At 36.7% G+C, this 22909-nt stretch overlaps 1 protein-coding gene across 4 annotated transcripts in view; it reads left to right on the forward strand.

The window, feature by feature from the left end:
- The window catches only part of CCDC88A (coiled-coil domain containing 88A), a 110672-nt gene that overhangs the window by 76670 nt on the left and 11093 nt on the right, over nucleotides 1-22909 (forward strand). For 2 of the 4 annotated variants that reach the window (XM_081101476.1, XM_081101473.1), the window contains exons 18-27: nucleotides 2839-3003; nucleotides 6639-6800; nucleotides 7134-7411; nucleotides 7636-7779; nucleotides 8985-9171; nucleotides 13614-13759; nucleotides 14081-14173; nucleotides 14293-14507; nucleotides 21245-21328; nucleotides 22336-22539. In XM_081101476.1, the coding sequence (XP_080957602.1) occupies nucleotides 2839-3003; nucleotides 6639-6800; nucleotides 7134-7411; nucleotides 7636-7779; nucleotides 8985-9171; nucleotides 13614-13759; nucleotides 14081-14173; nucleotides 14293-14507; nucleotides 21245-21328; nucleotides 22336-22539 (1678 nt within the window). The remainder of the gene's footprint in view (nucleotides 1-2838; nucleotides 3004-6638; nucleotides 6801-7133; nucleotides 7412-7635; nucleotides 7780-8984; nucleotides 9172-13613; nucleotides 13760-14080; nucleotides 14174-14292; nucleotides 14508-21244; nucleotides 21329-22335; nucleotides 22540-22909) is intronic. The other 2 variants (XM_081101474.1, XM_081101475.1) reach the window with 2 other exon arrangements.

Raw genomic sequence — 22909 nt, forward strand, 5'->3', positions numbered from 1 at the left:
TTTCCTGAATTTTTTTTTTACCCTATTGAGCGGTATAACTAGGTTACAAGTAAAGTCAACTCATGAAGCTACTCAGCTAGAAAATAAGTAGGTTTGGATATGGGTTGGTATATATCTATTTCTAGTCTAAAAGGTGGAGACTTAAAAATCCATCATTATCTTTTACTTCCAGCCGTTTTGGCATAACTACTATTGGACTAGCTTACTGCTATAAACATGTATTCAGCTGTAATTATACTGTTCTAACTTTTAGTGCTATACATAAAGAGGTATATCACTTGAAGATAGACTATGAAAGTTAAATATGAATAGTATAAGTTCTAAAGTACTAGTAACTACAAAAATAGCATGACAGAGAGGTATGGTTAACATGCCAGCAAAAGAGATAAAATAGAATTATAAAAAATCCAAAAGAAGGAAGAAAATAAAAAAGGGGAGCAAAGTACAGATTGGACAGATAGAAAATAAATAGCAAATGGCAGGTTTAAATAAAAGCATACCACTAATCACATCGTATTTAATAAAGCGGTAATATGCAAATTGACCATCACTCCAACACACAAAATGGCCACCCCCATGTGGTCAAAGATGGCCGACAGGGGAGGACAGTTGGGGCAACCAGGCCAGCAGGGGAGGGCAGGTGGTGGGGGGGACCAGGCCTGCAGGGGAGGGCAGTTGGGGGGGGGGGGACCAGGCCTGCAGGGGAGGGCAGCTATGGGGGGACCAGGCCTGCAGGGGAGGGCAGTTAGGGGTGACCAGGCCACCAGGGGAAGGCAGTTAGGGGCAATCGGAGCAGCAGGGGAGCAGTTAGGTATCAATCAGGCTGGCAAGGAAGTGGTTAGGGGCAATCAGGCAGGCAGGCAGGCGAGTGGTTGGGAGCCAGGAGTCCTGGATTGTGAGAGGGATGTCCCAGATAGAGAGGGTGCAGGCTAGGCTGAGGGACACACACTCCCCCCTGCACAAATTTCGTGCACTGGGCCTCTAGTTAAATATAAAAGGTCTAATACCTCAGGTAAAAGTCAGAGATTAATGGATTAGATAAAAAGGCAAATCCTACCTATATGCTGCTGCTAAGAAACCTTGATGAAAAATCATATTTTATGTTTATATGAACATAAATTAGAGATTCTGATTAATGATACATAAGGTAAAGAAGCCATTTTTGAAACTTAGTTGTAAGAATAATGGTCTAAAAATCAGAAGCTTTTTTAAAAAAAAATATATTTTATTGATTTTTTACAGAGAGGAAGGGAGAGGGATAGAGAGTTAGAAACATCAATGAGAGAGAAACATCGATCAGCTGCCTCCTGCACACCCCCTACTGGCGATATGCCCTCAACCAAGGTACATGCCCTTGACCGGAATCGAACTTGGGACCCTTGAGTCTGCAGGCCGATGCTCTATTCACTGAGCCAAACTGGTCAGGGAAGAAGCTTTTGAGTTTTATTCTCAGTTCTTCTTACTAATGGCATATGTCTATAACCTTTCCAAGCCTAGGGCTGAAAAGACCTGTGGGAAATTAATGTAAAATAGGAGACTAGAAATGATGTCACCCATCTATGTTACTAGGGTGTTAAAAGTAAGGGAGAGGGGGGAGTTGGATCCCAGAACACCTATTAGATCGCTTGCCAAGGTTTAAATTACATTCTATTTTGGCATCTTTTTCTTTAGTCTCACATCATTATTTTCTAACTCAATAGTAGCAAATTTTATTGTTGAATTATAAGCTTTCTTAAGGTTTGCATTAAATGTTGAATTATTTTAAATATTTATCCTTGCCTTAATATACAGTTTAGGTTAATTTAGAAATTTATGATAAATGTCTCTTGGGATAAACTAGTGATTCAGGATAAGTATAACAATAATCATTTCAAATTGAAGAGAGCTGTTTAAGTTGATCAGCAATTTTGGTAATGTAAGATGACCAAGTTGCTAGTTATGAGTTGGTTCTCTTAAAGTAGGATCTGGTTGTAGTCATACCAGAAAACCTTGGATTGCTCAGTCTTCATAAATAAATTATAGTAATTATATGTGATAGATTCAGGTCTCAATAAAGAAATCATTAATTTATTTAACACAGCTTGTTCTGGGCAATATATCCTTCATAAAAGAGCAAGTGTCTACATACAGATACTTCTTCAGTTTTAATTTAGATCTCTTTTTAAGAGGAATTAATACTGTGTCATCTTTAATTGTTGTTTACATGGGGATCTCTGAAATCTCTAAATCAGCTATAGATAGAGCTCTAAAACGGTTGCTATTATTAGCAGCACGTCTTGATCTTGAGCAACGTTTTTATCATAAACAATAGGCTATGAAATTAGAGAATATATTGTAGGTGCATTACAGATAAAAAAAAAGTGTATATGCCCTAGCTGGTTTGGCTCAGAGGTTAGAGTGTTGGCCCAAGGACTGAAGCATGGTGGTTGCAAGTCTGGTCAAGGGCACGTACATCAGTTGCAGGCTTAATCCCCGGCGCCAGTCAGGCACATGCAGGAGGCAACCAATCGAAGTGTCTCTCTCACATCAATGTTTCTCTCTCTTTCTCCCCTCCCTTCCACTCTTTGTAAAAAAGCAGTGAAAAAAGATCCTCGGGTGAAGATTAACAAATAGAAAAAAAAGCAGAGTATATTGAATATTTCTAAGAGGGAAGGATTTGTATTTTACAGATCATAAATTGTGATTATGCTAATAATGATAATTATACATATTATTTACCATATTTTTAAATAAAGCATGTCTCACATTCACCAGAGCAGTGCAGAGTCAAATTAATTGTAAGAAGCAGAACTGGGATGATTTATTTTCCCCATTAAAATATTTTAAATAAAATTTTAGGTGAAAAAGAATTACGAAGCCCTTAAACAGAGACAAGATGAGGAAAGGATGGTACAGAGCCCTCCTTCAGCTTCCAGTGAAGATAACAAATGGGAGCGAGAAAGTCAAGAAACAACCAGAGAGCTTCTGAAAGTGAAAGACAGACTGATTGAAGTAGAAAGAAATGTAAGTATTTTTAGTAGGAATAAAGGATTTTTAGAAGTAATATATAACTAAGAAAGTGTATCTATTCTGGTTTTGTGGCTTTGTTCATTGTATACTTTCTTGACCGATTTGTTTTGTAATATGAATACAGACTGAAGAACTCAATTTACTTTTCTCCATCACCCTCACACAAGACCATCGGTAACCTTTATCAACTCTATCTTGAAAATATACTCCAAACCCATTTTCTTTCTCTCCATCTTTACTGCTACCTCAGTTGCAGGCTCAAGGTAGCATCATCTGTCATCTGGACTATTAAAATATGCTCCTAACTGGCCCTGCCTTTTCCATTTCTGGCCCAATCTAACCCATTCTCCACACAGTAGTCAGTTATTTTTTAAAACATAATCCAAACCATGACACTTTCATACTTAAAATCTTCAATAGCTTCCCATTTTAATTAGAATAAAATCCAGATTCTTTACTGTGTCCTGTAAGGTCCTTCCTGACATTGTCCTGCCTGACCTTTGCCGTACCACGATTCTACCCACTCTGTTTATTAATCTGGAGATAATATTATCTGTTAATATCTGGAAAACACAAAACAGTCCCTGGAACATGATAAGTAAATTAGTTCTAGTCATATTGGCATTTTTCTTCTTGTTCCCACCTCAGGCCTTTCTGTTTGCCTCCCCTGCTGGCTGGCTTCCCTCAGAATTCATGTCTCAGGTCACATATCGCCTGCAAGATGTCTTCCTTGATCGCGTTCCTCAGTAAAGGAGCTATCCCCAGCCTAAACTGTTCTTCACTGTCGCACCACTGCCTTACTTAGCTTCCTCATAGCACTTTTCACTTATGAAATGACATTATGTTGTTTATTTATTTGTTCTTTACTGAAAAAAAGCTCCTGGAAAGCAGGTAGCTTATCTTTCATTTTCTCCACTGCCTTCAGTATGTAGAATAATGCCTCTTAGATATCAGACACTTTGCTGAATGAGTTAGATATTTGACAACCAACAATAATTGAATGAATTCAACAGACATCCTACAAAGTTGAATAAGCCTTAGGAACTTGCATGCTAACAAGTAAAATAATTGTAGTTGTTATTGTTATTTAATATAACATGAATTAAAAGCTTTAAGCCATAAAGCCAAAAATTAATACTGATTTCTACTTTCTCATCCAAAAATAATTACTGTAAACATCTTTCCCAGAAAACTGTTTGTGATTTACCTATATATAGAAGTATATTTCTTTCACAGTTTTATACCTGTGGACTATTAAAATATGCTCCTAACTGGGCATTAATAATAGAATGTCTATTTTTAATTATTCAGTGATGTATACATATGTACCTCTATCATTTAGATTAATAATTATACCTCAAACAATTTGGCTGGCATATAAAGTCCTATAAGATAAATCTCTTCCCATTGACTTCCTTTATAAATTTCCACTGGAGAAAAAGTTGCTTGGTTGTCATACTTTAGCCATTTTAGATAATGGGTTTATAAAGATGTCTAGCCCTATATTAGACAGATAATTTTTGTGTCTCTGCCATTATATTTGCTAACTACATACTTTCTTAGTGTAAATTTTTCCTGCTCTGAGATATTCTTTCTACTTAGCTATCTCATCTGTTCGTTACAGACTGTAGGAATTTTTGTTATTTCTAGGATCATTAGAGCTTGTATATTTTGATTTCTAAAGAGCTGAACTACAATAGTACGTAACATATCCAAGAGAAAAATCGCTTAATTCTTTAGTGTGTCAGGATGGTATTCTAGGCCCTGACTGTTTTTGCTCAGTGGATAGAGCATCAGCCTGCGGACTGAAGGGTCCCAGGTTCAGTTCCGGTCGGGGCCACATGCCCGGGTTGTGGGCTCAATCCCCAGTAGTGGGCATGCATGAGGCAGCCAATCGATGATTCTCTCTCATTGTTGATGTTTCTTTCTCTCCCTCTCCCTTCCTCTGTGAAATCAATTTTTATCCTTTGTATTTGAACAAATGAACAAAAGAAGTTCAGTATCAAAAACATCTTTGAAACATTTAGGTTCTTTATCTTTGGTTTTTATGGTATATGTGAGTTAAATCCTGACTTATCTTTTATACAGTTAGGTAGTATATATAACATGAAACCCTATCAAGTGAATATTATTGTTGTCCCCTAAATGTAGATAAGATAAAAGTAATTTGTTGGGATTCAGTTGTAACTTTTTTGTTGTTGTTAATCCTCACCCAAGGATGGAGATATGTGTGTGTGTGTGTGTGTGTGTGTGTGTGTGTGTGTGTGTATTGAATTCAGAGATGAAGGGAGAGGGAGAGAAAGAAACATCAATGATGAGAGAGAATCATTGATCGGCTTCCTCCTGTACGCCCCCAACTGGGGATCGAGCCTACAACCAGGGCATGTGCCCTTTATCAGAATCGAACCCAGGACCTTTCAGTCACAGGCTGGCACTCTGTTCACTGAGCCAAACTGGTGAGGTCATCCAAGGATATTTTTCTGTTGATTTTTTTTAGAGAGGGAGAGACATAGAGAAACATCCATGTGAGAGAGACTCATCGGTTGGTTGCTTCCCACATGGCCCCAGCCAGGGCTGGGGATTGAGTCTGCAACCAAAGTATATGCTCTTGACAGGAATCAAACCCAGGACCCTTCAGTCCGCTGTCTGATGCTCTATCCACAAACTGGCTAGAGCTCAGTTGTAACTTTTTATACATATTGCAATTATATGTAAATTCTGGTCTCTTATATATTAAAGATTTTAAATTTGGTTTTTTAGAGGATTAGGATTCTATGTTTATACCTTTTGATGCTATGTTATTTATGGTATGTTATTTAGAAGTAATCCTGAAAATATAATATTCATGACAAACATTTTAATATCTAGAGCATTAACTATGATTTGCACAGTAATTCAACTGTTTGACTATAAAACTGAATTATGGCCATATGTACTGGAAAAACTGAAAATGGTATGTTTAGTTTGGATTTGTTCTAGAAGTCCTATAGATGAAATAGAGCTATAGTGAGTGTTTTATACCATGGAAAATAATTACTAAAGAAAATATGTAATATCTGTTAGGTTTGTAGGCACTAAAATTTTTAAACAGATGGTTAAGATTGTTTCTACTTCTCTTCCAAATACTTGTGTTTGTAAAATACTTCGTTTTGCTGCTATCCTTGTGACCACCACATATCTGTCTGTCTGTCTGTCTGTTTGTCTGTCTATCTATCTATATTTGCCTTTGGGCATTTAGAAAAGAAGCACTCCATTGACTAGAAACAGCCCCACTCATTCTGGACACACTGGGCACTTTTGAGCGGCATGAAAACCGTACAACTGACAGTCACATTCTAGTTTTTTCTGTTAGTCAATATATTTAGAATGGAGTATTTTATTTTTCAGGTATTATAAAGCAGACAGACACAGATACAGTAGTCTATTAAGATTTTATAATTATTGCTTTCTTTTCTTAGATATCTGTATACCATTTGGGATAGAGGGAATATTTTCTTTTCTCTTTTAAGATTATTAGGGTTATTTTTTATTATAATGGTAAAAAATACTTGTACAAAATTCCAGTATCTGTTAAGTAGAAACAGTTTGATGTTGCTTTTATTTATAATATGTGTGTTTTCTTTATTAAGAATGCTACACTACAAGCAGAGAAGCAAGCACTGAAAACTCAACTGAAGCAACTTGAGACACAGAACAATAATTTGCAGGCTCAGATTCTTGCACTTCAGAGGCAGACAGTGTCATTACAAGAGCAGAATACTACTCTTCAAACACAGAATGCCAAGCTCCAGGTTGTAATGTAATATGTGGGGGATATGCAACCAAAGTCTTGAATTATGCTATTAAAATAATTCAACCTAAAACATATATATGATATAGGTCCCCTAATATATATCATATATATATATATATATTAGTAAATATATAATAACACTTACCAAAAATCAAAGTTAAATGGTAACCTTGTTCTTTGGGACATGAAAATTCAAATTTTCTCAGTATAATGTGCATATATCTGCTTTGATTTATTTAGAACTTCATAAAGTTAATGTAATCTTATTTTTAAAAAAAAGAACAATATAAGCTATTTTCCTTATGTCTGATAACAATATACATTCTTATAGGTTGAAAATTCCACACTTAATTCCCAAAGTACCTCTCTTATGAACCAGAATGCACAACTCCTAATCCAGCAGTCTTCCTTAGAAAATGAAAATGAGTCTGTAATCAAAGAGCGGGAAGACCTGAAATCTCTCTATGATTCTCTGATCAAAGATCATGAAAAACTGGAACTTCTTCATGAACGGCAGGCTTCGGAGTATGAATCTCTCATTGCTAAACATGGAACTCTAAAGTCTGCCCACAAAAATCTTGAGGTGGAGCATAAAGACCTCGAAGATCGGTAATTTATTATATTTTCTGTGTTTTTAATTTAAAACCTATTTACTTTGGGTAATAAAGTAAATGTTGAGTTAAACTCATCTAAGAGATTATATAGGAAATTTATATAAATTTACATGTTTTGTGATACTGGCATGTAATAAATTACTCTTTTTTTATTTCATTTTAAAGCATTTTTCCCCTTGAGGAAATATTATAAACCAAATATCTAACTTTTCCCCCCAGTTATAATCAGTTACTAAAACAGAAAGGACAATTGGAAGATTTGGAAAAAACACTGAAAGTAGAACAGGAAAAAATGCTGCTTGAAAACAAAAACCATGAGACTGTAGCTTCAGAATACAAGAAACTTTGTGGTGAAAATGATAGGTAGGTAATAAATACTTACATATTTTAGTTTTGTGTTATTATTCATTACATCTAAAGAGTATACTACCTCTTTGCAGTACCATCCATAAATTAGAATTTTAAAAACAGACCCCAGCAATAAGTAAATCACCAACAAAATCATGCACCTAGTTATAGCATGGCTCAGGCAAAAACCTAGATCTCCTTTTCTCTCTCTATTCAACTAATTAAGCTTTTTTATTTTAAACCCTCACTTGAAGATATGCTTAGAGAGAGGGAAAGAAGGAGAGAGGATGAGAGAGAGAGGAAAAAAACATCGAGCAGTTGCCTTCTTTATGCTCCCCGACTGGGGAGCAAACCCACAGCCCAGGTATGTGCCCTTACTGGGAAGTGAACCAGCAACCTTTCAGTGCATAGGATGGAACTCTGCCAACTGAGCCATTCAGGTTGGGCCAAGTAACTTAAGTTTTTAAGCCACGTTACATAATGAAATTTTTGTGCCTTGACAGCATTTGCATACTTTATTAAGACAGAATGTAATGGACCTGATTCTTTATGTCTTTCTCTTTTTTTGCTAGTTTGGTCAATTCCTGTCTTTTGAAGTTGCTACAAGTGAGCAACCTTATGATTTTCTAGCTGATTTATTCATACTTTTATTTTTAACAATCTTAGGTATTAATAGCCTCATATTGCCATGAAGCAATTTTTTTTTTTAACTTGAAGCCTTGGGAAAATCAAAACTTGCCACTGGTAATCAAGTTACTTCATAAGGGTACATTTTCAAGATTTTTAGAAACCTTTGAAAAGTTTAAACAGCTTAAGCCAACCAAGCATGTCAAACCCATGGCCCGCAGGCCACATGCCTCATTTATTTGGCCGGTGTAGCCTTTGAGTTTGACATGCTTTGCCTAAACATTTTCACTGCACTTACATTGCCATAGCTGAAGTGCTAAAAGGCAGCACACAAAATTTTGCGTGTCTTTATATCTTCAACATATTTAAGTGTTGAGAGATTTCATTTCAAGGGAAAAAAGTACTCAATTTTTTAAAAATCTAGTTTTTACGAAATAGAAACTGATTCTTGATCAGTGTAGTAATTGGCAGAAGAATTCTTTATATTCTCTAAAGTATGTCTGAATGTGATTTACAGCATTTTCACATTTGTAAATGACAATGAAAGCTATTAAGAGAATTTGATTATATTCTATTATCATTTCTAATTATAGGTTGAATCATACATATAATCAGCTTTTAAAAGAAACTGAAGTTTTACAAACTGACCATAAAAACTTGAAAAGTCTTCTAAATAATTCCAAACTGGAACAAACAAGATTAGAAGCTGAATTTTCAAAGCTGAAGGAACAATACCAACAGTTGGACATTACATCCACCAAGCTAAATAATCAGTGTGAGGTGAGCTTTAACAAGTTTAATCACTGTCTCCCTTTCGTTAGGCATCCAGACACATCTAAAAACTAAACAGTGATATTATAGTGACCAGCAGTGTGTATTTAGCGGGATGTTTCTAAAAGAATTGGTCATGGATAATTGAAATTCATAAGTAATTCAAAAAACTTCCTTTATTATTAATTTCAATTTTTTTATTGTTTAAACTTATATGTTCAGGTACTTTTACTATATATAAAACCATTTCTACTATTATAAAAAATGTTACTGGCCACCTGGCATGTACTAGTAAACTAAATAGGTAAAACTCTCTCCCCCTGTGTAGTTTATATTCTGGTGGAAGGAAACAGACAATAAACATAATAAGTAAGTGAAATACATAGTGTTTCAGTGTTTTGTTACATATGGCTGCGTAGCAAATTACCCCAAAACTTAGTGGTATAAAACAATTATTTATTATGCTCACAGGTTCTGTGGGTGGGAATTTGGACAGGTACAGGGAGGCAGTTTGCCTCTGCTCCACTTGCCCCTGGGCCCTCGGCGGGAAGATGGAAAGGCTGGTGGTGGATGCTGGCTATCAGCTGCAGGGAGGTATCCGTTTCCTCCCTGTGTGATCTCTTCCCATGGGCGGTTATTGGCTTTCTCACAACATGGTCAGAACCAGACGAAAACCATCTTTGTTTTAATGACCAAGCCTCAGAAGTCATGCAGCATCGTTTCCCCTGCATTCTATTCATTGAGGCATCTAAGTCCTGTGCAGATTCAGGGGAAGAGAAATAGACTCAGCCTCTCGATGGAGAAAAGCAAGGTTCTGGAAAAGCACATGGACTAAAAATACTGGTGTAACCATTTTGAAAATGGGCCTGCAACATATGGTATGTTAGAAAGTGATAAATTATGTGCAAGGACAAATGGATTAGGGTAAAGGGGGTAAGGACTGCCAGGGACGGGGTAAGGGAGTGCAGATTGAAATTCTAGGCATCATTGAACAAAGATTTGAAGGAGATTAGGGTGTTATGTGGATATCTGGGAAAAGATGTTCCAGGCAAACAGCCAATACACTGACCCTAAGGCCAGGGGAATCCTGGTGTGTTTGAGGAACACTCAAGGAGGCCCGTGTGGCTGGAAGGGAATGAGCAAAGGGGAGAGTGGCAGGAGTGAGATCAGAGATGTGCGTGGGCCAGACATGTTGCCTTATAGGCCATTGTGAAAACAAGCAAACAACTTTGAATTTTATTCTGAATAAAATTAGGAGCCATTGGTGGGTTTTAAATAGAGATGACATTATGCCTATGTATATAGTTTTATTCTTAATGTAATTTCATGGCTCTTACAATGGTTTGATAAAGTGCTAAATGTTTTGAAATATAAAAATGATAGTGAAAATCTTAGATCACCCTTAAATTTTATGGTTGGTACCTAAATAAGTAGTTTGAATATAGCTTAACACCTGAATTTTATGGAACTTTTAGGGAACCAGCACTTAAGCAAACCTTTAAATAGAGTTAGGAATAGACTGTATAAGAAAAGTAATACCAAAAAGCTTTTTGTATTAAATTATAAACCAATAGAAGGAAAAATTAGTTTGAAAGCATATTCAGGTTGGGGCCAAAGTAGGTTTTCAGTTGTGCATATGGAAAATTAGTATAATAATTAGTAAATAATAATATAAGAATAAACTTATGTGCTTACAACTATAAACCTACTTTGCCCCACACTGTACATTTAAATACTCAAAGCTTACAGTGTATAGAACACTCATTCTGCCTGTGATTTATAAAAGTCTTAAGTAAAATATGATTGGGGTAATGAACTTACAAAATGGTAGAGGAGCATGAAGAATTAACTCCCCAAGAACCAAAATTCGACAAAACTGTCAACAATTATTATTTTAGTACTGTGGAACTCACGCAGAAGCAAACAACACGTTGGGAAGCATTTATTAAAAACGGCTCAACTTTGGGTAGGAGCTATAGTTGTCTGAGGCAATGTGACTTCTCCCATTCTCATTCCCTCTCCCTCTCCTCGTTTCAGTACCTGGTAGTTCTGCCTGGGTGCAGGGCAATCCATGAAAAGCAGCCCCTTTGCTACTGGAAGGGACTGGCTTGATTTGAGCAGAGCACAGAAAAGCCCCAGGCCCAGGAGTGCTGTCAAAGGCCAACTCTCAGATAGCCTGAGGTTGGAATATTGGTTGGGACAAAGTAACAGATCAGACGCGTCAGAAATTTTACTGTGAGATCCAAGCAATGAGACAGTCAGCCATGGTGGGTCTTGATAATGTCCCACATGTCACTAGTGGTCTGGAAGGCTGCCTAGGAGAGACCAGAAAAAGCCCTTCGCTGCCTGCTTAACCCTGGCTGATTGTCCCAACTTCAAATGTTAACCCTTGGCTATGGGCTAAGTCACATAACGTAATTTGGAGACTGAAAAATGAATCTGTATCTTTGTGGGAAGGGATAGTGACTAGAAGAGAGCACAGTGAGTGTTTTTTGAATACAATTAATATGCTGCTTCTTGCTGGTTTCACACATGTTCTCTTTGAAGATTTTTTAAAATTGATTTTGAGAGAGAGAGAGAGAGAGAGATCAATGCAAGAGCTGAACATACATCGGCTGCCCCATACACGCCCCCTACCAGGGACCATGCCTCAGCCACCCTGGCCTGTGCCCCAACTGGGAATCGAACCAGCAACCCTTTGTTGCACGGGATGACACCCAACCAACTGAGCTACACTGGCCAGGGCCATGTGTTTACTGTAATGCTTCATTGAGCTGTATATACACTTAAAATTTTTTTTCCTATACATATGTTTTAATCAATGTCCGTTGACATGATAATGCTGTATAACAATAATAATGGACAGTAAACATTTATTTTTGCTCATGAGTCTATGGGTCAGTTGAGCAGATGTACTGATCCATGAATTGCTGTGTAGGCCAACATTAGTTGATCATAGTTGGGCTTGCTCCTGCATCTGCGGGTATCTGGCATGTACTCTGAGGGCTGGCTGGTGTAGGGGGGCCCCAGCTAGCATAACTTCACTGTTTACTCAGTCTCTCATCCTCCAGCAGGCACATAAGCCTCTTGAGGTCTGAGCTTGGAACTGTCACACAATCACTTCCATCTCCTTCTCTTGGCCAAAGGCATTCCAAATACGAGAAGAGAGAAAATAGATTCCTTTTCTTGATGAGAAGAGTGAGAAGTCACATTGTAAGAGGATATATGTATAGGGAGGAGGATAACTGGATTCACTTTTGCAATGAATCTGCCACATGTTATATTTCAATTTAATAATATATAGATAAATGAAAGAAACTTAGCACAACATTGGCAGTTGTTAGATCTAGATGACTGTTTATGGATATTCATAAATAGCTTTTCTATAGGTTTGATTTATTGATTTGAGAGAGAAGAAGGGAAGAGAGACACACACACACAGACATCGATTTGTCCCACTTATTTATGCATTCATTGGTTGATTCTTGTATGTGCCCTGACCAGGATCGAACCTGCAACCTTGGCATGTCGAGATGATGTTCTAATCAACTGACCTATCCAGCTAGGGCCTTGAGAATTTTTTAAATGTTTGTTTTCTTTATCTTATTTTTTTGGAGGAAAGATTATTGTTGGCATATATTTTTTTAAAAATACATTTCTCTGGGCTCTACTCCCGACCTGCTGAATTCAAATGCTAGCATCCAGAAATCTACATTTTAAAAAATATACTTTATAAGTGATGTTAAATTTTGAGAATCACTACTGTGGGCTTTCTGATTTCTATTGGAACCACTGGTCTAACTAAAGCATATTTCCTTCCAATTTCTATTAAGAAAAAGCAGCCCAACTACAAGTAACATGAGCTAGCAATACCAATCATTGACAAGATTACCTCCTCCTTTGTTCAAGCCACAAAAAGTATATAGCAACTTATAAGGTCCCTTGAAAACAGTGGTTGAGGGAAGAAGGAGGTTTATTAAGTATCTGTTGGGTGCCATAGGCATGACACCAGGTACTTTACATGCATTATTTAATCTTTGCAAAAATCTTACAGGATGGGATTATCCTCATTTTATAGATGAGATCATTGAAGCTCAGAGACTTAACTACCTTGTTCATTGTTTCATAGCTACTTAAAAGGCCAGAGATTTGAATCTAGCTTTCAGAATATAAGTTAAACAATTTTTAAGAAAGCAGTGTTTTTGGAACTAATTTATGATTAGCCCAATGTTTGTGAGAATTATGAAAACATAGATGTATAGCACATAACCCAGTTCTTTAGCTGTCATTATTACTAAACTAATCACTCACATTCTGACCAAAGTGTGATCATCTAATTGTTCAAATAGCAGGAGATAGAAATCTGTGAAGTACTCTATTTTTCAGATGTTTTGGGTGATTTATGTTAAATGTAAATGTTGATATTTTAAAAAATAACTGTGTTTCAACAGTTGCTAAGCCAACTTAAAGGAAATTTAGAAGAAGAAAATCGGCATCTACTAGATCAAATCCAGACATTAATGCTGCAGAACAGAACACTGTTGGAGCAGAATATGGAAAGCAAGGATCTTTTTCATGTTGAACAAAGACAGTACATGTAGGTACCAAATAATTCTGCATTGTGAAATATTAGTTATGATTTTATAATTGCAATTTCTAGTGGCAGAGAAAACAATCTAATTTTTTTTGGCTTTCAACATTATTTCAACATATATTTTTTTGAATGCTTATGTCTCAGGTTCTGTGCTGATAACTGGAAATACTAACATGAAAACATGGGTACTGCTCTTAAGGAACTAGTAATATAAAGTGAGAAATACATAAATTGCCATAATGGAGATATGTGTAGGAGGCCATAGAAATATATCATAACTGTACAAAATATGATATATGTTCTAAAATTTAATTTTTTTTATAGTGATAAATTAAATGAATTAAGACGACAAAAGGAGAAATTAGAAGAGAAAATTATGGATCAATACAAATTTTATGAGCCATCTCCTCCTAGGAGGTACTTTTAACCAAAATTTACTCATTTTTATTCTGAAAAAAGAACAGAATATTTTAAACTTCTAATTTTGTGAAGGATTTATTTTAGACTAATAAGAACTTTTTAAATTATTCTATCAGGAGAGGCAACTGGATTACTCTAAAAATGAGAAAATTGATAAAGTCTAAGAAAGATATTAATCGGGAACGTCAGAAATCTCTAACATTAACACCTACCCGCTCAGACTCCGGTGAAGGATTTCTTCAACTCCCCCATCAAGATAGTCAAGATAGTTCTTCCGTAGGTTCAAACTCCTTAGAAGATGGCCAAACTTTGGGGACCAAGAAAAGCAGCAGTGAGTGCTTAAACTTTTTAAACATTTGTTATGTCTAGTATTGATTTAGAATCCTTTCTAAAAGATTTTTTTTAAATAACTTCAACACTCCTTTGAGATAATAGTCTTAATTAATGCATTTCTTTTTAACTCTATATGATTATAAAATTCATTACATACTACAATAATACATAACTACATGATTTTCTATATTGTGTGTGTAAAGATATTCCATACACAGGGATACCAGCATTTGGCCAGGGAGGTAAAACAGTGTAGAAAGAACATTGAAATAAGAGCCAGAAACCTCTGCCATTTGCTAGTTCTGTTAATATGGGCAAGTGTTTCACCTTTGGGTCATACTTACCAGGGTGATTATGAGGAGCAAGTGAGAAATATTTTTAAGAGCTCATTTTCATAATTAGAATAGAATAAGGCATTTTATAATGAGGTTTTACTCATATTTTTGTATCAAATTGAAACAAAGTTACATTGGGCAAAGCAAAGAAATAGGTATAAATTTGAAGAGAATGCTATTTAAAGATTTAGAAATAATTGATAGTTATGAAAAGTATTGAGTGACTGATAAAGGATTGGTTAAAATAGGGGAGGAGATATAAATTTGTGTATAAACTTGTGATTTAGTATTTTTTGTCTTTTTGTTAATCCTCAGCCGAGGATATTTTTCCATTGATCTTTTGGAGAGAGTGGAAGAGAGAAATACAGAAAGAAACATAGATGTGAGAGATGCATATTGATTGGTTGCCTCCTGTATGTGCCCCTTGACTGGAATCGAATCTGGGACCCTTCGATCTTCAGGCCGTCACTCTGTTCACTGAACTGAACCAGCTAAGGCTGATTTAATATTTTTAATTACAAATACAGAAGTTCACATCATAATGTGCCCTGTATAATTCATAATCTTTTCATTTTATTACTAGTGTGCTTAGCTAAACAGGAAGAGCAGAGTAAATGGTTAAAGAAGTGCATTTTAAGAGAAAGAGAAAAGAATCCAATCCTGGGCCCTTAGAAGATGTCCAAGAAGTTGACTATCAGTGTTCTTATAAATTATATAAACAGTATACTTCAAATCTACTCAATCACCAGAGTCATTAAATTTAAAAAAATAATAATATATATATAATTTCATTACTATTCTTTTAAGTGAATAGCAGGCAAAAACAGCTACTACTTCCCTTAGAGGTAGACACTCCATATGGGTAACTTTCAAAAAACTATAGACAGTTTTTTGGCCTTGGGAATTACCTTTGAAAGGCAGTATTTTCAGGTGTAGGAGATTGGAGACATTCATTATAGGGTATATTTTAGAATGCAACTGTAGCACATAAGAACTAGAATCCATAATCAAGCAGCAAATCATATACATACATATGTACATATTTGTGCATATACACATGTGTGTGTGTATTTATATAGTAGGCTCAAGAAATTTGTTTAATTCTATGTTCCCACATAAGAATATTATTACCTGGGTCTTTTGCTATCTAGTCTTTTCACCCAAATCTGCATGAAACATCTGAGTATTGTAGAAAGATCATCAAGTTAAAATGTTTCCAGATAATTTACTTTTATCTCTATCCTTAGATATAAAAATCTGACATTTTATTAAATGAGAAATGGTAGTAGGTATACTTAATTTTTTTAATCAAAGGAAGATATTTCAATTCAGATATGAGAGCCTACACAAGAAAGGCATGACAGTCTTTTCTGAGACCATCTTGTTTGTTTTAAGTACAGGATGGGGCAAAAGTAAGTTTACAGTTGTATGAGTTTATTCTTTTTTTTTTTTTCCTTTTTTTTTTTGACGGTTATTTTCATTTTATTTTATTTTTTTATTTATTTTTTTATATATATTTTTTATTGATTAAGATATTACATATGTGTACCCTCTACCCCCTCCCCCCCCCCCGCCGCTCATCCCCTCACCCCCCCCCCCCCCGTTGTCCGTGTCCATTGGTTAGGCCTATATGCTTGCATATAAGTCCTTTGGTTGATCTTTCCCCCTTGCCCCCACCCTCCCCTACCTTCCCTCCAAGGCCTGACAGTCCAATCAATGCCTCTCTGTCTCTGGATCAGTCCTTGTTCATCAGTTTATGTTGTTCATTATATTCCACAAATGAGTGAGATCCTGTGGTATTTATCCGCTCTCCAGTTCCATCCATGCTGTGGCAAATGGTAAGAGTTCCTTTTTCTTCTTCCTCTTCTTAAAGAATACCTTTCAGCATTTCATATAGTGCTGGTTTGGTGGTGATGAACTCCTTTAGCTTTTTCTTATCCGTGAAGCTCTTTATCTGACCTTCCATTCTGAATGATAGCTTTGCTGGATAAAGTAATCTTGGTTGCAGGTTCTTGCTATTCATCTCTTTGAATATTTCTTGCCACTCTCTTCTGGCCTGCATGGTTTCTGTTGAGAAATCAGCTGACAGTCGGATGGGTACTCCCTTGTAGGTAACTGACTGTCTTTCTCTTGCTGCTTTTAAGATTCTCTCTTTATCTTTTGCTCTTGGCATTTTAATTATGATGTGTCTTGGTGTGGTCCTCTTTGGATTCCTTTTGTTTGGGGTTCTCTGCGCTTCCTGGGCTTGCAAGTCCATTTCTTTCACCAGGTGGGGGAAGTTTTCTGTCATTATTTCTTCAAAAAGGTTTTCAATATCTTGCCCTCTCTCTCCTTCTGGTACCCCTATAATTCTGATGTTGGTACACTTGAAGTTGTCCCAGAGGTTCCTTACACTATCTTCGTATTTTTTGAATCTCTTTTCTTTTTTCTTTTTCGGTTGGGTATTTTTTGTTTCTTTGTATTTCAAATCTTTGACTTGATTCTTGGGATCCTCTTGTCTGCTGTTGGATCTCTGTAAAGTATTCTTTATTTCAGTCAGTGTATGCTTAATTTCTAGTTGGTCCTTTTTCATGTCCTCCATGGTCTCACTATACTCCTTGAGGGATTCATTAAATTTATCGGCGGTTTCCATAAAATTCTTGACAAACCTTATAAACATGGCCTTGAACTCTATATCCAGTCGTTTGCTTTCCTCCGTTTCTGTCATTTGTGACCTGTTTCTTTGTCTCCGCATTTTGGCTGCTTCCCTGTGTTGATAGAGTGGCCCTGCGCGCCAGGTGTCCTGTAGGGCCCAGTGGCTCAGCCTCCCCAGTTACCTGGGGTGGACACTCTTGGTGCACTCTTGGTGCCTTGGTTGTTATAGGATCACTGGGAGGAATTCACCTCCAGGCCAATTGGCTGTGGGAAGCAGCTGTGTCTGAAGTGGGAGAATGGTCCCCCTCTGACCACTGGGCACAGTGGCTCCTGGATCTAAGGAGGTGCTAATTCAGCCCCTGCCTGAGGCCACACAGCAGGAGTCACGAAGAGGCTCAGCTGTGAAGCAATGCAAGCCGCTGCCGGGCCTTGAGCCTTCTCTTGGAAGTTCCGGGTCTGCCTGGCTGGGCTGTAGTTGGGTACATTCACATGCAAAAGCCTCTGCCGCAGCCTGGGTGGGGCGGGGTCTCAGGGAGTCAAAAGGCGGAGAAAGAAGCTATGGTGATTCTCCGCGCCCGGAGTCGCGCGTCTCAGTGTCCCGGTAATGGCTGCAAGCACCTCTGAGGGAAAGCTGCCCTCAAGTTCGCCCGCTGCCGCCTGACAGACCAGCTTCTCCCCGTATGAGACCTGGGTCCCCAGCGACTTGCTGGAACCGGAGTTCCGAGCATTCGGGAGCTTGTGATTCAAAAAGACAGCCGCGTCCTCAGGTGCCACCCCCTTTCCGCGCGCGAGCTGCCGCCGTACCTCTGCACTTTCCCTCCGCAGCTCCTCTGGCTCTCAGCGTGCTTTTCTTTTCTTCTAGTTGTAGAAATTACACTCAGCCAGCCTTCCTGTTGTTCGGGATGATGTTTGCTCTGACCTTTGCCGTATTTTTCAATTGTTGTGTGAGACGGCGATTTCCCGGTGTTTATCTATGCCGCCATCTTAGTTTCTCCGAGTTTATTCTTGTATAATTATTTTTATTGTATATTTTCCATGCAAACAACTGTAAACTTATTTTTGTCCTACCCATCATTCCTTCATACTCTCTGCTGAAAACTTCAAAATAAGAATCAAAAGGAAGTAATGTTCTCTTTTCCTGCAATTGTTCAGTTTTAGAATTTTTTTAAAATATATTTTTAATTGATTTTTTTTTTTTTTTTTTTTACAGAGAGGAAGGGAGAGGGATAGTTAGAAACATCGATGAGACAGAAACATTGATCAGCTGCCTCCTGCACACCTCCTACTGGGGATGTGCCCGCAACCAAGGTACATGCCCTCTACCGGAATCGAAACCAGGACCTTTCAGTCTGCAGGCCGATGCTCTATCGGATAGAGTCTATGCAGTGAGCCAAACCAGTCAGGGTTAGAATTTTTTAAATAAACACAAAATCCAACAATGCTAATGTTCCCTTAATTTCAGTATGGTTTTGGGGGAAAAAACGTTGTGTATCTAAAAACTAATTGCCATAACAAAGATCACATTCTGCCACTGGCAGATTTGAAACTCCTGTGGTCCTCTCCCTTTTGTAAGAGTGTCTCTCAGCAAAGCAGTCTTTGGAAAACAGTTGAAACAGAAAAAGAAAGTAAAGACAACATGTGCATGTTGCAACCATTCAGCTTTGGTTTAGCTAAGTGTCCATTTTTACATTGTTTTCAGTTCATTTATTTTAATCATTGAAAGTAATTGTGCTATACGAAGCTAGAAAAGAAATAGGTCAAATTAAAAGCTTAAATGAATCATGCCTATGTTTTCCTAATAGCAATCAAATATATAAGTTAAAAAGCTGTATGTACATTGCATTCTCCTTAATGAATGATTCTTGTCAGTGTGTCAAAGAGCTTTGATTATTTACAAGACAATGGTAAACCCTGAGAAAGAGCATAGTTATTAGGGCTGTGTACAATGTTTTTAAGTCTATGCAAGTTGTTTCATTAGTGCCTGAATTGTAGTTCCAAAATAAATACATTTTTTGTATTTACTTACTTTTTTTTTTTTTACTTTTTTTTAAAAAGTTTAATCCTCACCCAAGATATGTTTTTTGTTCTTAATATATTTTATTTATTTCAGCGAGGAATGGGAAAGGTAGAGAGAGATAGAAACATCAATGATGAGAGAGAATTATTGATCGGCTGCCTCCTGCATGCTCCTATGGGGGATCGAGCCTGCAACCAGGGCATGTGCCCTGACTGGGAATCAAACTGTGACACGACTCCCCCCCCAGCCCCCCCCGCCCCCGGTTCATAGGTTGACGCTTAACCACTGAGCCTTCTGGACGGGCGATGTGTTTTGTTTTAATTGATTTTGAGAGACAGAGAGAGAAACATCAATCGGTTGCCTCCCATATGTGCCCCAACTGGGGATTGAACCAAGGGGTGTGCCCTGATCCTAGGAATGGAACCCTCAACCTCTTGGTGTATGGGATGACGCTTGAACCAACTGAGCCACCCAACCGGGGCTTTTTCTATTTAAATCTTATTAAAATATAGTTTAGCAAGATGTAGTTTAGTGATTGAGTATTGACCCATGAACCAGGAAGTCACAGTTCGATTCCCAGTCAGGGCACATGCCCCGGTTGTGGGCTCAATCCTCAGTAGGGAGTGTGCAGGAGGCAGCTGCTGATCAATGGTTCTGTCTCATCATTGATGTTTTTATCTCTCTCTCCCTCTCCCTTCCTCTCTGAAATCAATAAAAATATATTTAGGAAAAAAAATATATATATATAGTGTAGTTTAAGAAAGTTGGTGACTCTAGTGAACATTTTTATTTTTGTACTAATGACTCCTGTAGTTATAACCCTCATTTACATTCACAAAATCTTCTTGCACAGTGCTATCTTTGATTTTTTTAATAACCTCACTGAAAAAAACCTTCAAAATAAATACCTAGAAATGTAATATACACTTTTTTGGGAACATTTTTGCTTGCTTTAGGATGCCTTCGTATCTTTTAGCCTTATCAGGACTTAGTGTTAGCACTTATTACTACTGTCAAAATACTCTTTTTTCTCTTTCCCCAGACAACTTTTTGGTAAAATGAAGTTTAATGTAATTGCTCATTTCATCGTTTGAAAGACTGTTCAAAGAATATATATTTCCATTGTGCTACTACATATTGCACCAAGAAGCAATTTGCTATTTCTTTATTAAAGTTTAAGAAAGTATTGAAAATTTTTAATGAAAGTTTTAAAAGCTTTAGATTGTTTAAAACATCCCATAGGCACTTTAGTTTTTGGTGATGTATATTACTAAAATACTCTTAAGTGCATTTGCCTAAATTACTTTTTCCGTAAAGCCTTATAATTTAAAAAATTAAAGAAAATAGAGGATTGAAAAGCCTTGTACATTTTTAGCACGTATACTCTGTGTCCCACCAATAGTTCTAATTTTAAAGGTATACATTTACAACTTAACTAGGAAACTTGTTCCATAAGTAATTCTAACCAGTTCCTGTATTTATAGGACTTATAATCCAAGCTTTCAAAGTATATGTTCCTCATCATTGTCTTCAGTGCCATTCCAAGTATTTTAAAGTATCAGAGTGCTTATTTCATATTTCATTATCACTCAGCAGCACGAGAATAATAACTTTATTATAGCATACATAAGCTGAAACTCAGACATTCATTTCTGTCCTTAATTTCAACATTTAACTCCCATCTGTTCTTCTCCCTTTTTTCTGTTTCATTTTTCTGTTTCTGTTTTTCCTCATGCTCTGACATTAAAGTGGTTGCACTGAAAAGACTGCCCTTTTTGAGGAACAGACCGAAGGATAAAGACAAAATGAAGGCCTGCTACCGTCGTTCCATGTGTAAGACTTTATGACAGTTCAGCTTCTTTCAGTTGACTACATTGGCTTCCATTACTAATTTTCACTAACCTTTCTCTGGACTGTGCCAATTTTCTTATTTTACAAAGTGCAGTCTTCCTCTAATACAAGGAGCTGGAAGAATTTTTTTTTTTCAAAACTGGCACTGAATTTGCATTATATGTATGTTGACTGATACATACATATACATGCGTATGTTTAGTTGTACACGTAATAATATACTGTAAATTTCCAGTGCTTTCTAAAAGTTGGCAGAAATAAAACCCTAATTTTATGCCATTAGAGATTTTTTCCCAAAGAAATTTACTTAAAGAAAATATAACAGAATGTTTAGCATTAGACATTTATTTCCTTAATGAACTAGATTAAATAAATAAATAAAATGGCCTGTAACCCTTAAAAATGTTTGTCATTCTTTATATAATAATACTCTGGTTTTCCTTTTTTTTTTTTTTTAAGTGGAATGGGTAATTACATAATCACATTAAATGTCTGTCACTTTGACTATCGTCTCTTTCAGGTTTTTATTAATGGTATACTTATTTGATAAAATGAATAATTCCTTCAGTAACCTGCTCTGACCAAGGACTCTTTATCATTTTCAGTAATGATGCTGTATAAGAACTGCTCTCCATCGTACCTTTATTCATTCCATTTTTGTCACCACAAAACCACATTATGAAGGCTTCTAATTATATTGCACATCACTGCACAAAAGCATGGCAGTTGTACAGAGTAAAATTCCTTTTCCCATCTTTAAATGGGGTGGAGATGGGATAAAAATATTTACTGAAATTTATTAGCCTTTGGCCTATTCATTTCATTGAGCTGAATGCATGTCATAATTTGAATGACATTGTGGTTACAGTTTTTTGTTTTCACGTGCATTAATCCATAGGGAAAAAGCCCCAGATCATTTATAAGACAAAAGAGAAATAAGAGCAAGAACATTAACCGTGCTGATTCATTTGCTTTCATTTGCATCCCAGCCATGAATGACCTGGTGCAGTCCATGGTCCTAGCAGGAGGACAGTGGACAGGTAGTACTGAGAATTTGGAGGTTCCGGATGATATTTCAACGGGTAAAAGGAGAAAAGAATTGGGAGCTATGGCCTTCTCTACTACAGCTATCAACTTTTCAACTGTCAACTCTTCTACAGGCTTCAGATCCAAGCAGTTGGTTAATAATAAAGGTATAGGCCGTCTGCTATTTGCACTGTTGTGGAAATGTTGGCAACAGAAATTTTAATTTGACTTTCCCATGTGTATTTTTTGACAGCAGCAAACGGAAATAATTATCAAAACAATCTGGCTTTGATTTGAGGGAATTTTCAAAGCATTTCAAAAAATTTAAGACATAAAATAACTAAAAGTTTTTCCTAAGCTTTTGATAATAAACAGCTAATGAACTGACAAGAAAAGAAAAAGTAATGCAAGTAAAGTTTGAGAAAAGGAGAGAATAATAGAAGCTTAAAAAACATACACACCTGAAAACACTATGACTTCAAACAGAGAAAAAAAAAACATGTAGAACAACCGAGGCTCTTGCTTTGCAGGGTCAGG

Source organism: Myotis nattereri, assembly GCF_964212035.1.
Source record: "Myotis nattereri genome assembly, chromosome: 10".
NCBI lineage: Eukaryota > Metazoa > Chordata > Mammalia > Chiroptera > Vespertilionidae > Myotis > Myotis nattereri.